Source organism: Athene cunicularia, assembly GCF_003259725.1.
Source record: "Athene cunicularia isolate RWA chromosome 2 unlocalized genomic scaffold, athCun1 chr2_part1, whole genome shotgun sequence".
Lineage (NCBI taxonomy): Eukaryota > Metazoa > Chordata > Aves > Strigiformes > Strigidae > Athene > Athene cunicularia.
Window position 1 is genome coordinate 136,783,598 of NW_020799095.1, and position 18,573 is coordinate 136,802,170.

At 31.1% G+C, this 18,573-nt stretch overlaps 1 protein-coding gene across 1 annotated transcript in view; it reads right to left on the reverse strand.

Annotated features, from left to right (window-relative positions):
• The window catches only part of CSMD3 (CUB and Sushi multiple domains 3), a 622,514-nt gene that overhangs the window by 416,029 nt on the left and 187,912 nt on the right, over window positions 1-18,573 (reverse strand). The window contains exon 8 of the mRNA XM_026841511.1: window positions 4,128-4,205. Coding sequence (XP_026697312.1) covers window positions 4,128-4,205 — 78 coding nt within the window. The remainder of the gene's footprint in view (window positions 1-4,127; window positions 4,206-18,573) is intronic.

The following is an 18,573-nucleotide window of genomic DNA, read 5'->3' on the forward strand; positions in this document are numbered from 1 at the left end:
TTTTTTTTCAGAAATGGAATTTGACATGAAACCAAGAGATTTATGGTAAGCAGAAAAATATTTCACCTTTATTCTTCTTTATTTCTGAGGAACTAGAATGTGCAGTATTAGATTTTCCTTTAAAGAAAAAGTTTGCATATAATTAGGCTAATCATATTACACTCTGTATTGAATGTACCTGAATTAAAAATGTAGTTTCTAAATATACATCTAAAGAGTGTTCATTAAATTTCAGTTTTTAATGAAGGATGGTAACATTCAAAATAACTGGGAGTTTTCCTTTCCTTGAAATTTGTCATCTTACACACACAGAAAGGGAAGAATTGATTCAGTACCCCTGAGGAAGTCAAAGGCCAAATGAAAAAGTTGCAGAGGGTTGAAAGAAAAGCTTCTCAACTTAGCACGCTGCTCGAGAACCCTATCAGGCTCAACCTTTGTCAAATGAGAACCACAGTATTTATCCTCTTCAGCCCCAAAGAGCTGTACCATGTCCAAGGTTGTTCTGATTGCACACCAAGGCAATCTCTGTCCATCTGCATCTCCAGGCTCAGGGGACTTTTGGGACAGGAGGACTCTTCCTTAGAACCTATCCATATTAGTGGGTTTCAGTCTTTCCCTCCTCCCATATTTGTAGGTGTGATGAAAGAATATTAGCTAGAGAAACACACATTCCTACTAGTGATGGAATGTATATCTCTCAGATAATTACAATTCCATCAACTGCATTTCACAGGGCCATCTAGCAGAAACTTCTTGTATGAACGTTTAGAATGAACTCTCTCTTTGAAATATATGGCCGCTTTTCTATAGTTCCAAAGCTTTTCTAGAGTTCCAAAGTATCAAGATGTGAGAAACTGAGAATCATCATAAGTAAGTAGCCTCTATATATAGAAAAGACCTTAAAATTTTGGTTAGACAATTAGCATTCACCGAGCAATGCAGGAAGAGAAAGTAAGTATTCTTGAGAAAAAGTAGGATAAAAGACATTTTCTCACTTTTGAGACAGTCTGTTAACTTTTCTGAGATTAAACATATGTTAAACTATAGTTAGGAAATTATTCATGATGCCTCATAATAATATTAAAGAAATTAAAATACAGTAGTGTTATTTTAGGGCTGTATTATATATCTATGCACAGAGATACTATTAAAAAAGTAAAAATAGTATTTAAACAGAGTTATTTCTATTTGTTGTAATTAATGTTTTAATATTTCAAATATTTTTTGTACACTATATTTGCCCATACACAAGCAATAGAGTAAATATTAATATTAAAAAAAAAAAAAAAAAAAAAAAAAAAAAAAAAAAAAAAAAAAGAAAAAAGAACTATTATATACTTCAATTTCTACCAAAAATCGAAACTTGGAGCCTACCGCTTTTTGACACCTTCTGTATAAAGTTCTATTCTTAAAAATACTGTGTGAAATGGATTTTTAAATGACAAATCATGGTTTTATTAATATTAATAAATAGAAATATAAAGGCTTATGTAAAGAAAATCAGTAAAATAACTTTTTACAAAATTAAAATAAGACATACACCACTGTAATAATTCAGAAGAAAATGTTCTAAGTCATTAAATTGATTTCTGATTTGATCTCAAATCTGATTTGATCCCTAATCAGAAATATGTTTAAGCACAAACTTTAATTCATTCTGATTTGTTAAGAGTTTAACAAAAAAAAAAAAAAAGCACATTTTATTTTTGCATTGATGCTACTTTTCCAGATATAATGCTTAATTTCTCATTCTGAAATACAGTTCTATGTAGTTCCCCACATATCTATCTATATTTGTTTGTTTTACACCCCAGATAGTCATATGACAATAAGCAATGAAAGGGTTTACTGCAGTAAATTAAAGGCTCCTCTAGGGGAAGCATTCATTCATGGTCTGGTCATGAAACTGGGAGCAAGAAATTCCAGAGTTCTAACCAAGGTTGAATTAGATCCCCCAATGATTATTTTTGTTAATCTCAATACTTACAAAATGAAGTTGATGCATACTTGTTTCAAAGTGCATCATCGTATCAAATATTACCATTCTGGCTTTACTATGTGCAAATCACCTATGCATTAGTATTGTATTGAATGTTATATATGCTATATATAAAAAAAAGTAAAATATGGAAAAGACATACACGTGAAAAATATTAGATGAAAATTTCTACAGACATTGCTAGTACAAGGCGTAATGTAAAATAGGTATTCACTTAACCTTATCTTATTTGTACTAACAGTTGAATGAAGGTCATGCTTTTTTTTAAAAAAAAAAAAAAAAAAAAAAAAAAAAAAAAAAAAAAAAATGTCTATTATTTTAATGCAAGTACAGATGCAGCTGAGGCCACACTAGGAAATTTGTGTAAAGTCAACAACTTAATGCATAGACTTTTCATGAAATACTGCCTCTTCAATTTCCTCAGCTATCAAAGTGACTAGCAACCCAAATGCTAGATTACAATATAAAACTTTAGCTATCTATTTATGACAAGATTATGATCACTAAAGGTACAAATCATCAAGGTTTTCGTAACTTTACTTATTATTGACTCATATAGGTAATCTACTCTGCATAACCAATAAAACAAGATACAGTTTTCAGTTTTACATAGAATAACATATAAAAATATATAACTATTTTCCAAAAATTATTGTTAAATTTCATCTTTAATTTCGTAACGATCACATTTAGACATCACATGTGTCTGGTACTTCACTATAAATATGCAGTTCCTATTAATAGTGGAATGTTTGACAATTTGTGCAAAATAAATTTATAGAGAATCAATCTGTTTTATCAGCCATTGTATTAATCTTATTTGTAACTATAAAAACACAGATGGACCATCAGACAGAGACCTCAGTTATGTACCTTATAAACACTACTGTAATTATCTTACTGCTATTTCTTGGTATATAATCACTCCACTTTCCAGTCACCCAATATGCATAAAAAGAATACTTGTTTTTAAATATCTTGATACAAAGTTTTCAAATAAACCACAAATGCCTTACAGTTCTATTTAGGTGATGCAGTTTACAGAAAAGTTGGATATGGCAGTATGCTACATTATAAAAACTGAGCAGAAATTTGGTTTGCTTTATTTTTCTTGCTTGTTAAATGGTAAAGGTCTTGCTGCTTGAAGACACCTTTTTCTAAAAAAAATCACATCTAATATGTTGACAGTTTAAAAACTAAAAGTGAAAAAATGCATAAAATGTTATGCCAATGTGCACTGCTAAATTGTGGAAACTGAATCCATCACTGACATTTTAAACAAAAGATCAGTGCAAATGTGTCCAATCTAAGGAGCCTCAAAAGCAAGTCCTTTTACTCCTGTGAAGAATAATGAAATGTAATATAAGCAGACATAGGCTAAGCATTTAGTCCATCTTTATTTTAAACATTACTTTTAAATATTTAAAATGTGGTTCTAGCCCAAAAAGGAACTCTATAAAAATGGCATGTTCTTTGCAAAAGATATCCTCTTGAATGGATGTATAGTCATGCCAATTTATGTTAGAAAGTTTCCTGACTCCTCCTTATGAGCTAACCAGAACTCAGTGCTCTAAGATGCTGAGCACTTTCCATTTCTATTTTCTGTAATTAAAATTAAAGGCACTATGTATTCTCAGAATTTTTTATAGTTAGTTAATCACTTCAAAATGTCAAAGTTATTGAAGAAAAAAAAAAAAAAAATCCAGAAAGTGACCTCATGTGCATAATTCGGAAAAAAAACATAGTTGCACATTTGTAAATGAGGATGGGCTTTAGTTTGTATAGCCTTTTGCTGCTAGTACTAATTTTCAATTAAAATAATATATCCCCTTTAACAGCTAAGATTTCAGCTGACACCTGGGAAGCTGAATATTTATTTCTTTGCAAATACAGCAAATTTAGTGTGAAATTACTGACTAACATGTCTTTGTCCAATGCCAGATTTATAGAAAGCCTGCCTTTAGAGTAGAACCATATTTAAAAATTTACCATGCAGACTGGAGAAACAGATTTAAATCAGTTATATTATCAAAAATACATAAACAATTTTGAAAACACGCAAACAACACAGACAGCACAAACTTCACTCTTGCACTAGAAAAAAGTAACAAAAAAGGAGTACACTCACAGATAGAAAACTTGTTGCTGTTGTCTTTCCCTGGAAACAATTTAAATCCTCTAGATTTAAAATCTATGGCCTTTTTCACTAGTTAAAAAAAACAAACAAACAAACAAAAACATGTATCAGGCAATACAGTCTAAAATATTTCATTTCATTTGACAAATTTTGTTATGGAAGTATATACAAATTAGAGGACCTAACCTAACAAGCTCATATTGTGTACCTTTGGAGGAAAACAACTTACAAAAACAAGTATTGAAACCAATTTGTACACCTGACAAAGGAAAGAAGATTTGAAACTTATTTTCTTTCCCCCATAACCAAGAAAAATAATATGGATAAAAGTGTTTATTCCCATGCACCATACACTTGTGCAAAACATTGTCACATATGGAATGTGGAAAATGAAAAGAATGATAGATATGTCTGCTCAAAACAGCTGAACAGTTGAATCTTATCTGGTGTTTCTTCTGTGTAAAGAAACACTAGTGCTTATCCCCTGCTCCCTCTATTTAAAAAACAAACCAAAACCTACAGAATACTCTCATGTTGGCCAACTGTAAATTCAGTATCCTTTAAAAAAAAAAAAAAAAGCTACTATGACATTTTTTAAACAGCTGTTTTTTTTGTGAAACTTTAATTCAATTATTCTTTCTAGTCCTAGAGAATTTAAAAGGAAAAAAGAGTCGTCCACAACATACTATTGAAAGCACACTGAAATCCAGTATATATGCTCAGATTCCATAATCATCCAAGCAATACAGGTTATATATTAATTTACTTATATTCTGAAAAGTTTTAATCAGCAGTAGAAATGCCAACATATTTTTTGTCAACATATTTTACCTGTTACTTCGGATTTTAGAATTTACATTAAAAGCCAGTATTACATTTGGAAAAAAAGACAAAAGAGAGGCAACAGCTAAAAAATTACAATGTTCTAGTAAACAAAAAGTATTTCTAAAAGTAACACACTGCAATATATTATCAAAATCTGTAGGCACCCTGATTACGTCCCCATTCCAAAAGCATCTCCACTAGTTGTTTTTGAAATCCATGTTCCTAGTTTAGTGTGGAAGAATATTTTTTATTCAGGAAATACTGATATTTTATTACCTGCATTTAGATCACATAGAGAAAACAGAAATATTTTGATTATAGGAAAAAAACCCCTGCATTAATAAATTAAGCATACAAGCCTAATTTTCTGTTTTATCTGCAGAGATTTGGATACAAAAAATAAAATATAGTCTACTGTTCTGCTGTTGGTTCTTCAGCTGGTCCTCTTCATTGAAAATTGTTATTTTCAAAGTGTGATATGGAAGGTAGTTGTTTCCCACTCACCACTAAACCCACAGCTGAATTATTTCTGTAAAAGTCTTTATTTGTGGCTGGCTTTATGATAAAGGGAGTTAATCCAGGCAAACCTTGTGGCCTCAATGTACTTTTGAAACAAAGTAACTAACAAAAAGTACATAAATCCAAATCTTAACTGATATCGAAAAAGTAAGAGAGAATAAAGCAAAAACAGCACCAGAAACTTTTTCTTTCAGTCATTAAACTAAGTGCCTCTTTTCTCCAATAAACTCTGCCAGTGAGCAATGTACCATAAATAAATATGGGTTTTCTAGAAAAATTTAAATTTAAAGTATAGGTTAATTCTAGGTAGATTATATACAAATGACTTTATGGATGAGACATATTTAAAAACTATATGGAAGAAGATGTTTTATATTAGCTACAAGCTAATACTGTTGCTGAAAACAGCAGAGATTAAATGAATTAAGTCTAAGAGAAGCTAATACAAGAAGATAATGCACCATCAAAGAATTTTTCAGCACCCATAAATATCTTAGACAAAATAAATGAATAATCAAGGAAACCCTTGCATGAGGCATAATAATAAAGTAGAGAAATGGTTTTTCATAAATAAAAGTAATCAATACCATGTACAATAGCAGGAGATTTAAGACAAAATAGTATACTGCTAAGAAAGACAATTTATAGGATAGGCATAGGATGTGATTACAAAGATTTTTACATTTCTGATGGAAGAGATCATCATCTTCTAAATATATAGAAGCTTTTATCTCAAGAGGCAAAATGTAGATTTCCCTGTGTATCATTATAATGTAACCTATAAACATTGATTATGGTTCTGGGAAATATGTTATTTGCAGGAGAACATCATATCTGTTGCCACAAAATAATATATATATATTTTTTTTTTTTTTTTTTTTTATTTTTTTTTTTTTTAACCCTTAATACCAGAAGTCCTTCCCCACACTCCCACCTGCAAGTTAGTGGAAGTCCATAAGCAATTCTATCCTCAGTGGAAGTCATGGATCCAAGAACTGTGTATTCACACTGTAGAGCCATATTGGAATAACAGTAATGCTCTTTCTGGATGTGTGTGGGATTTCTAAACTGTTATTTCTACATAAATATTAACGTAGGAATATTGCTGTAGTCTTCTTTTGGCCATCAGTGTAAAACAGCTCTTCATGAATCAGAAGATAGGCTTAGCTGTTCTTCCAACACCCAAGTAAAATGGGAGTGGGCTTGAAAACATGATCTCAGGTGATGGGATGGGTTTAGACACTTGCATTAGGAAGATGTTTGTCCTTTATTTTCAGAAACCATCATAAAAACAAATTAAATGAAGACTGCTTCAGGGTTTTTGTTTGTTTCTACTCATCCTCAAACACCTGAATGTCATATCCATAGTTTATGTACACAAGAAACAGAGTCCGCAAAATCTAAGGGGGAAATGAAAATACATACAAGAGTGCCTTTGTGAACACATTTAAAACAATCAGAAGTTTTTATAACTATTTGTGTCACTTTGCCAATGCTATTAAATACCACTAGGAAAGCAAGCAACTAAAGATCTCCAAAGCATCTTTACACTACAAGAGAGGAATTTTAACTGGGTTTTGAATGTGATTTACTGAACAGGACTTTCGGAATACAGTGTGAAGGAGTAGTAATAGAAATGCATTTGGTCCAAACATGCCATTACTAAACTGCGTCAGGCAGCCTATGCATGTACATACATAAAAACAATCCCACCATCACCACAAAATCTCATACCCAAACCACAGTGGATATATTCTTTAATACTTGATAAACTAACATTATTTTGCACATGCTAATGTGGAAAACAGTGAGGAAAATGGTGACTATTCAAAGCCAATTTAAGCATACGTGTGACAGCAGGTACTCAAAGTGAATTTCACTTTTCAGAAGTCTCAAAGGACAAATTCATGTCAGCAGACAGTGCAGTGGTACACATCTAAGCTAGTCCACAAAGAGATATAGACACTTCAAGGGCTCATTTCATCTGGCCTTAGATACCTACGCTCTAATGAAGTAAGTTTAAACTTTGATCCGCCCCCTTCTCTCAAGACAAGTTGTTCAGATGTGATAATGCTACAAACAGCTAGATATGGTCAGACTAGTATGTTCTCATATTTCTGAACAGCCAATAAACAATTAAATAGATTAGCCAAAAAAAAGTAGGATACCCCTGAGAAGAGTATTGGTGTAGATGGAAGGTAGCATTAAGATTCTCCAGTGCTTTGGAGAATAATATTTCATAAACTAAAACAGATGTGAACCCAAAGCTTCCTTCATGCGCAGTCATTCAATCCATTTCAGAATCAATTAAAAAATAAAAAAGAAAAGTTAGATCAAGGAAATCAAGCTCTTTGGAGACCAAACTTAATCAATTATATCTACAATAGAATCAATCTTCAGTATCACTTTCATATCATTAATTATGTAATTGGAAAGGCTATAAAAACCTAATTTAATCAAAATTTATAAAAGCGTATCTGATGTAACCACCTGTTCAGTGTTACAATACAAGGAGAGGTTTTAAATTTTTTTAATATACTTCAACTACATATGGCTTGTAGGTTTGCTTGTATTATGTTTACAGATTTAAAAGTCAGAAGGTTTGTTTGTTTGTTTGGATATTTTTATTTTGGGGGAGAAGGAATGCTGGTGCACATCTCCTATCTAAACAAGTCTCTCACAATCCTGAATATATCTTTGATCATGAGACCCCATGAAATGTAAACAGCAGCATCAGATCTGTGTGATGCCGAATCAGAGATTATATCAAAAACCCCTGAAAAAACCCTGAAAACTACTTAGGCATCCACCTTGGAGATTATGTTCAACACTGCTCAGTCTTTTTTTCCTGTTCAAATAGATTTAATACAGAATATAAGATTATAATATATGCAACTTTTTCTAAAATTAGAAGGCCTGATGTTTTCTGCAAATGTAGAAGATGGAACTGAACATTTTATTGTGGAGGGAAGGATATGAACAGTCCTGGTAATGGAAGAAGTCCAGGCAAGAAGTTTTACATGACGGGTGGGTGAGCTAATGTTCAGCCCATAGACAGACCAGACTCATGCACACTTTTAAAGTAGTACATTTCTATGTAAAATGAAATGTGTTCAGAAAAATTTTGTTTAAGTTTTTGACCAAAATGGTCTCTCACGTAAGATAAAAAAGATTCAAATACTTACAGGTAAAGTTTTAGACACATAGAAAAAATTAAAATGTCTTAATTATTTTTGATTAAAAAGTTGTGTAATTCTGTGTATTTATGCATACTCATATACATACAGGCTACATAAAAACATTTTTGTGAGAGAACTAATCTAGACAATTACTGCATTTTACTCTTCAGGCTATGTACTGCATTAAAAAAGGGCCTCAGATAAAAAAAAAATATATATATATATATATAAAAATCTATATATCTATATCTATATATATATATAGATAGATAGATAGATATATCCATATCTTTTAAGCATGTATATTATAAAAGAAACACTTAGATGTATAATTTGTCTAGCAACCTTGAATTCAACAGTCTCTCAGACCCTAGAAATGACATTACTTTTGAATGAAGAAAACATTTTTCAATTGACACAATTCTGAATTAATCAAAAAAGTATATCCTGAGAGCTACACAAGACATAAATTTCAAGAGGGAAAATTTGTTTCTACAATATGGAAGCACTGGTGTATATAGCCGTGTGAAGGATAGCTATTTAAAACACTGACAACCCACAAAATAATGTCTTTAATTATGCAACAGCATTTATTTAAAGAAACTGTCCAGCTTGTTTTGTGTGCTATTTGTAAACTTTTAAACCAAGTATAAGGTAAATTTAAAATGCTGACAACTAAAACACCACCATTCTACACAAAACAGGCACTCAGGTTGTACTACTAATACAAGGAACTATACAGAGTATAAACCGTGGAAACTTGGGCCTTTTCTGACCTTACATACTTCTCTCCTTGGCTGTAGCTCAGACACTGAAACAGCCCCTCTCCTCTCCTGAAACATTCTCACATTATATTCACTACCACACAACTAATGGAGATGGAGAACAATATCATAATATCAAAGCCAATATTTCAAGATTTCACATGTTTAAATGACATCTGCAGAAATATTATGTGAAAAAAAAAAAAAAAAAAAGCAGTAGCTTGTTTATTTGACTATAACTGTTTGTATTGCATAAACATAAATGCCCATATAACATATTTTAGAAAAGATGTAGTATCTCTGGAAATAAAGGGAATGTTCAGTTCCCCCTCACAATCTCTGTATTCTTCTGTTTCTCATCTTTGACATTTATTTAAAGTCAACTGCATTGGATTCTCTTTGATAATGTCTAAACCAAAAATAACTCTTAAAAGAAATTCTGAGGTGAATGTCTTTGAGACTATATTGTCTCGAGATGGGTTTTTTTCCTTTTTCTCACAAGACTGAGAGAGAAAAGTTAATCTTTCCTTTGAATTTGCATGCTCAAATTTCTTCCCACCACACTAGTATTGTTTAGAAAACAGAAATCAATAATATTTTTTTTTTACTTTGCATTGCGTCCAGATGTTAGGGAACACAAGTTGACATTAAAAACACTTGTAGATTCAGAATTACATGATCTTCTGCAATAAGTATATTTATTGGATTTATGTTATCCTATAAATTAAGAATAATTAACTAATTGACTGCTTTCTGAAGAGAAATAAGATATTTGTTTGTAATACAGTGTAGAACTGATTCTGACTGGTGCAGAATGAGTAATTCACTGTTCAAGATCTTCAATATCTGATGATGACAGACTTTATTTGTGGTAGGTGTTATTTCTAGTGACAGAAACAGGAGCCTATTATACTCTGGACTTCTGACATTTAGTGCTTATGTGCAGATAAATCAAATAAATCATGCATGATAACTCCAGTCCATCTTGGCATACGTTTAATTCATTGCATTTCTTCTAGAAGTTGATCTGCATGCACAGCACATCCACAGCCTGAATGCATTGAACTTACTCCTCTTGTACAGGTCAGTTCCATTTGGTTTTTTTGCATACACTTCATATTTATTATGCATGTGATGCAACTAGTTATCCAGAATTTTCAAACTCTGACAACACAAGTGCTAGATTCCCAGATATCTTAGGGATCACCACTTCAAGGGGTTGCACAAATAGGGTGCTGGGAGAAGGAAGATAGAGCAACCTATTTAGTTTTTAGGTGATAGCAGTTTAGGGTCCAGAAATTTACATTAAAAATCTCTAAACATAGCAATTACCTAAATAAACTTCACCGTGGACCAACACACAAACTGATGTAGCACTATCTTCTAAAGCCTTTCTGCGCCTTGAAAGTCAGCATTAGAGGATATGAATTTTCATCAGTTTTTGTAGTACAGCATGAACTGTGTAGGTTAATGATTTCTGCAATATGAAGAACCATTCAGAAGATGATCAATCAGACTATAAAGTGGTGAATCATCCACTTTTCATACTATTCCACTTTTTTGCTTTTTACATGATCTGATTTTAGTTGCTCTTTTATTACTCCACCCACCCCCTTCTCTTTCAGCCCAAAAGTGCCCTGGTCAAAGTCGATTGTAGAGAATTACTGCAGCTACTACATGACTGTATTGAATTTCTGCACTGTATTACTAATTCCTGCACTGGTGTACTGCATTAATACAACACATAATAAATACTTGTTTCTTGATCCGACAATATTTAAAACATGATGTGCTGGTGGACAACAAATATAATAAAACAGTGACAATGGCTTTGTGAATTCTTGTTAGAAGTAGAGATGCTTAAACAAAGTTACTACACATGATCTATTAAATAGATAAAATTAGTCTTTACATTACCTTTTAGGTATCTTAGATTTGCTGACAAGACATTCTATTTTAGTATTACCCTACAGTCAAAAGTTTTATTCAGAATGGAACAAAATGTAAATGAGAATGAATGCAAAATTTTTTCCATAAAATGCAATGCTGGTAGTTCAATGAACATAATTGTATACTTTAATGAAACATGCCACAAGCATATATTTCTAACCTAATGTGTGCATTTCACATTTATATTAAAATTTAATGTTTTTTTTTAAATTTATTTTAATATGATGCATTTCCATTTTAATTGTGTAAATTGTCATATTCATTTTTTATCCATAGATGAAAACCTATGACAATTTTCATGGAACAGTATGATATAAGCTATGTATAATTTAATATGCATTTGAAAAATTTTCAGATTTCAACATATTGGAAAAAACCTCTCCTTTTGACTACAACGTATCATTAACATGAAGCAGAACTGGAAGTTTAAGTGTTACTCTCCTATGTCAATTGTCAACAAAATTGTATGTGGAACCCTCCTACTTTACAAGATTTTCATTAAAATGTAGGAAAATATTTAACTTCCTTAGGTAAGTCCCAATTAATATAAAGAATAACTTTGTATAATAAAGTAATGCAATAATGAGATGAACTATGCAAAGTCAGTCAGAAAATGTATTGATAGAACAAAAATATTTTTTCTACAGATTACAGGTGTGTGTGTGTATATATATATATATATAATTCCATATATATTGGTATTAAGAAGGATGAGAAAATATAATTAGTTTACACAGATTGTTTTTTAAATGGTCAGATTAGACTATTTTATGCTGTATTCTACATTATACGTATCTTAAATTTCTCTAATGTGGAAAAAAATATTTAAAAGAAAGTATGTTTAATATCTAAATTTTTAAAATAATGTATAATTGCACTAATGATAAATTGTTTTTTATTTTATAACTACAACATATTTGGTTTATACCAACATATTGTGGTCAAAATAAGAAAATCTGAAATACTGAGGGAAAATAATGTCACAACACATCAGAAGACAAATACCAATTATAGAAGTAAACATGTATAATATAATGAAGAACACTTAAGACTGAAGGAACTACAAGGAAAACAAACAGAAGGAGCAAGTTAGGAGAAAGAAAAAAAAAAAAAGACAATTATAATGAGCAATAATTCAATTAAGTCATTAACAGAACTAATTTCTTGAAATCAGTATGACTGATCTTTTTCCCCTTCTTCCTTCTAAACTATTGGATGAAAATAATCTCTTTTCCTGTTACTTCTTTGAAGTGGGAAGATTTCAAGAAGCTTAGGTTGTTATTATCAGCTTTTCCTTAATAAAAATCTTTAAATTAACAAACCATGAGTTATAGAGTTCATCCACTAACAGAACATATCTATGTCACTTGTTGCACTTATTAAATAGGTATTTCCAAAACTATGAAATATACACTTTGATTTCCTACTTGACTCTTGAAAATCTATAACAGTTTTTCAGAAAATATCTTCCTCCCTGCTCCTACTTTTCCCCCCTTCCTGCTTCTAAGTAAACCTCAAAAAATTAGGATATATGAAATATTTTCTAAAAATCTTTTAAAAGTTTACTTGAAATAATCCCAAAGTAGTGTTCTATTATTCACCGAATCTGAAAAAAATAAAGGTAATTAAATAAATTTCTCTTAAATCCTTCTATTTTCAAAAGTTTGATTAGCATCTGATTTAATTCCTCATAACAAATGCTAAAATACAAAATGGGGAACATCCAGTTCATAACCCCTGATTCATATTTTCCTGGCTATTACCAAAGCATAAGGTAAAGTGTGATAGATAAGTGTTCTTCAAGAATAAAGGGGAAAGGATAGAGAAATAATAAAGGCTTTACAAAAAAATCAGGAAAAAAAAAAATAGAGCTGAAAACATAGAGAAAAAGAATGGAAATATCAGTAAAATATGATTTTGAAAACAAATAGCTAAGTAAAATATTAAAGCATACTTTACTCTTCAAACTGATCAGAAATGGATAAAAATTTGCAAATGCTTGGTGATATTTCTGCTCTTTAGAAAGAGAAGTTTAGAGTAGCAGAATGTGTTGGAATGCAAAGTGCTCTTGAAAATAAATGGAATTTAAGATCCTAAGGAAAGCATTGAGTCACTTTGAACTGTTACATGATGACCAGTATCATCCGTCAAGATTTTCTGGTACTATTTGAGTTTGAGTTCGATAAACAATTTTTCTTCTCCAACCTTGATAGCTCTGTTTCAGACTGATTTTTCCTATATTTCATTTATAAATTATGAACTGTACCAGTGGTCTTGCTACTTTACTTCCACCTTGTACTCATTTGTGTCTGCAGTGCAGAGGTCTTAATTTAGAAATTCCTTTGGGATTAATATTGTCTTAGAGTGCAGGACTTTAATGGTATACTAAAATCAAGTAAGTCTTAAAAAATAATTTCAATCTTTTCCTCTTTGTGACTTTCTTGATGCATATAGTCATATACTTGCCAATACTCTAAGTATTATTTAAAATAAGCAGTTTTATTCTTCGTTTTCATATAAGAAATTAAGCTTCTCTTCAATTGACTCCACAATCATGATTGCTGAATAAAAAGATAAAGTCCAAATGTAAGGCTCTTCCTTGAAAAAGAAAAAAAAGGATGGCTACTATACATTATTTATACTGAGTTCGTCTTATGTGATAGGAATTAGTTCTTATTTATTTCTGAGGTAGAAGTCCAGGTTCATTACCATGAAAAACAAAATGCCAGTGGCCTAATTGGAGACTATTTTTTATTCAAACTACTTCATACTCCTCAATAGAATCAAGGAGTCTTATAAAATTTTACACTGACTTCATAAAATTATTTAAAATTACTTTGTGGTCCTCTTAAAAACCCCAGAACTGCAATCTCGTGTCAGCAGAAGTGAGAATCAAGCTTGATTATGTTTGACAATAATAGATGAAGGATTCTTCTCAATTATATGAGTGAATAGAAACCTCTACTGTATGAACATCAGCAGCTTTCACGTTTAGTTTATTTTTAATTTGCTTCTATCTTAACATTTATTTAGAAATCCTTCTACTCCAGCACTGAAATCAGAAGTACGATTCCCATTATTCTCAGGGGTATTTAGTTATGATGCATGTGTACTTCCATATCAAAATGAATAGGAATAGGAATAGGAATAGGAATAGGAATAGGAATGGAATGGAATGGAATGGAATGGAATGGAATGGAATGGAATGGAATGGAATAGAATGGAATAGAATAGAATAGAATAGAATAGAATAGAATAGAATAGAATAGAATAGAATAGAATAGAATAGAATAGAATAGAATAGGAATAGAATAGAATAGAATAGAATAGAATAGAATAGAATAGTAGTTCAGTTGGAAGGGACCTACAATGATCAGTTAGTGCGACTGTCTGAGCACGTCAGGGCTGACCAAACGTTAAAGCATATTGTTAAGGGCACTGTCTAAATGCTTCTTGACATTTAGACACATGCTTCTTAGCACTCACAAGAAAAAGTTCTAAAATAACACTCATGTTTGCATATACGGAAATAAAAATTCTATAGCCTTAAGAAAGGATACAGTTGATATGAAGTATACAAAAATACAATAGCACTAACAGTGTTACTGAACTCTGAATTCTTAGTGTATGAAACAGAGATAGTAGAAAAGACCAAAAATGGCAGATTATCCTCTAAATGTAGCTGTGACCAAGCTAACAGTACTTAAATACTTAAACAGAAATAAACCAGGGGGGGTGGGGAAGCGCACATTTAATTTCTTTCCTGATTTCATATCTGAAGAAGAGAGATCACGCTAGAAACTGTGACTGTAGCATCCACATAAATTGCTACTGAATGCTCAGCATTTGAAGCTTCTAGATTTAACTGAATGAAAGTGGTTAGGGACCTCCTTTTTTCCTCTTACTTCTGAATAAAGCAAGAGATACACTTTCCTGAGTTTGAGCACTTGGTTTCATTAAAACTCAGGACCCAAAAGATGCTATGTTTCTCTTCCATCTATGATATCTAAATATATTTTTCATTAGCCTATCAAGCTGCATCTTCAAAGTAAGCTTTTCACCCTTCATCTACTCCCTCTTACCAGAAGGTTTCATTGTTCCAGTAACAAGAATTCTTCTCGGTCCTCTTCATAATGCATCTATTTATATATTATATACTCATTTGTCCTTATTTAAGTTCTCCACATAGTGCAATAACTTCCTGAAACATTTATCCTTTCATCCTGTCTTACATTTTCTTTTGTAAGGTGGGATGATCAGAACAATGTAACACCATTATAGTTCTTTTATTCATCTGATTCAGTCTGAATTCTTTTTGATGAAGGAACTATAACCATATAGATTATTCCTCATGAAATCTCACTACTCCCTTGTAAAATGATACTTTTATTACTCTACTTTTAATGGACTTATTTCACCAAATGCACCTAGTTCCTTTTTCCTCTCTTAAATAGTCAGAACACAAAGTCTTCTCATCTGTGATTTCCAACTAATAAATTTAGAGAAGAAATTCTTTAGCCAGCCTTTGACACAACCTATGATTATTGTTGAAGTCCAGATAGTAAGTGTGGTAGACTTATTTACACTTCAAAGTTTAATTTTAGATAGATAGAGACTATCTATTTAGATAGATAGTTCTCTCTATACATCTCCTTCATGCATACACTTCAGAAAAAATATCACTTTAGGAAATAAAACAGTATTGTTATTGTTTACTCATTCTGAAAGATTTTACTCACAGAACAATCCCATGGAAGGCGACAGTATGACTCTTATTCTTTAGTTATAATTTTGCATCAATGCTAATGTACCATAAACCAACACTATTCTGATCTCAATAGCAACATACTCAAAAAAGCCTACAGTGAAGACTACATGTACATTTCTTCCATTTTAGATATACACATGTGTGATATAGTATGTTTTGGCACATTATATTTTGTATATTTAATTTAATCTTTTCAAGTATTAATTAATTTGCATAAATTTGGGAGCATAATTCTTAAATTATGATCAAGAGCACAGGAAAAATATATTTCCAAAGTAAAAACTAATTTTTAATATCTATTAAATTGAGAAATAATTTCTATAGGAATTTACATAAACAACTTAAGTAGCTCTTATATATAGTTCCATAGTAATTTAGTATGAAGTACAAGACAAGTAGTTTTTTATACTTCTGTGCATATTTCATTGTCAAAGGGAAGCTAAAATACTTCAATAGAAACCTACAGCAAATTCCATAGAAATACCCGTAATGGAAACTTTTTCAAGTCAATTAACAATAGTCTCACATTCACAAACGTTCTTTTGAAATATGTCTGTGTCTTTGTAACGAGCAATATTTTGTGAAAGACCATTACAGGTTATTTAATGAGGGTCATTTTATGTTTTCATGGCTATTATAAGAATAGTAACAAATATTGGCATATGCAAAGCAAAAATGGTTATTTTTTACTCAGTATACAAATACCCACTTTGATAGCATACACACATATACTGCTTTGTGGGTATGATAAAGTAAAAAAATATTTAAAATAATTTGTATAAAGAATGTTAGCAAAATCAAGACTTTCAATATTGCGTGGGGGAATAAGCTGTGTATAGAGCTAGGTACGGGCTTCGTTCTCCAGTGAGGGCTATACAAGACTGATTTCATCTTTATGTGGGCTGTGCTACATTTTAGTACCTGTGGTACTACTTTAATATGGGACAAATAAGCACCATAATATTATTTTAGCAGTATTTTGGTCTCTTAACTTTTTCATGTTTGTTTTTTTTGTTTTTTTTTTTTTTTTTCATAATATAACGTTTAGCATTTTAATATAACAATGCAATTCAGAAGTATGTGTCTTACCTATATCTTGATTAAAAGATAGGTCAGAGAAGAGAAGGACATTGAGAAGACAGAGGAGAGAACCTTGTAGTGTAATGATTATGAACAGGAGATGGAAGAAACTGTATGTATATGACAATTACTGCTAAATTTAACTGTTAAATTAGTACACTCTCACATCTTTAGTAGAGATTATTACAGGTCTCCAGATACTCCCTTATAACTGAAAATACACCTGATTTTTTTTGACTTGACCAAAGAAGTTCTGAAGAGAATGCGTAGCCACCTAACCAGTACAAACTGAGCTCTATTAATTTATATGACTTGATAATCATGAGAATACTTCAGTTTTGTACTGAAATTAACACAAATGAAACATAAATAGCTGTTTAATTTCATATGCAACCCAAATACTGTGCTTGTTTTTTGGTTATCCTACTTAAATTACATGGTTCAAAATGCTGTGTAACTGCAGCTCTGCTGTTTCAGTAGTTATTAGTAAATGAAGCTACAACAACTTGTATTAGGGGACCATCTCACCCATTAAGACAACAGATTCCAATCTGAAGTTGTCCTTACAAAATATCAACCATATAATGAGACTGCCACACATTGCTTGTGTTAAAAAAGATGTTCATCCTCCATATATTTGTTAATACTTCATGCCCAATAGACTAACATTTAACAAGGAATTAACACACAATAATAATTAAAAATATATCATAAATAGCATTCAACAACATTAGCCTGAAAAATTAAGATACTCCTTCCCTGAACTTGTGTATGTGTAAAAACATACCACATGCAATTTATTTCTGAATGTCTATGCTGGTTAAATTAAGACATTCGAGCATTGCTGTTTCTCAGCCTCATGTTTCAGACACTGTCAGTTATCTTTAAACACAATAAATAATGCTCTGTTTATACTCCCAATATTGTTCATTATTGGTACTTTAGCATGTGGATTAAATCATCTGAATATAGGAACATATCAAATCTTTAGTTTTACTGCTTTTGTACATGCAACTGAATTCCTTAGAGATCCAAACTTTGCTTCATTCATTGATTTCATGTTTGATAGAATAAAAATGTACAGATGTTTTAAAAAGCAAAAATTTTGCTGAAGATTTAAGAAAGGAGATGATTGCAACTGCATCACTGATTAGTTTAGAACAAAGCAGCTATTTATAAAGTACATTTTTTTATGATATAGGTGATTGTCTAAACACATATGCAGAATATTTTAATCTCAATTCTCTAAACTTGCATCAGATCTCACACTACGCTTGATAATGAAATATAATGATATAAACTATAAAGTGGCATCAAAAGAAAATTCCTTATCTTTTCCTTTTGTCTTTTTA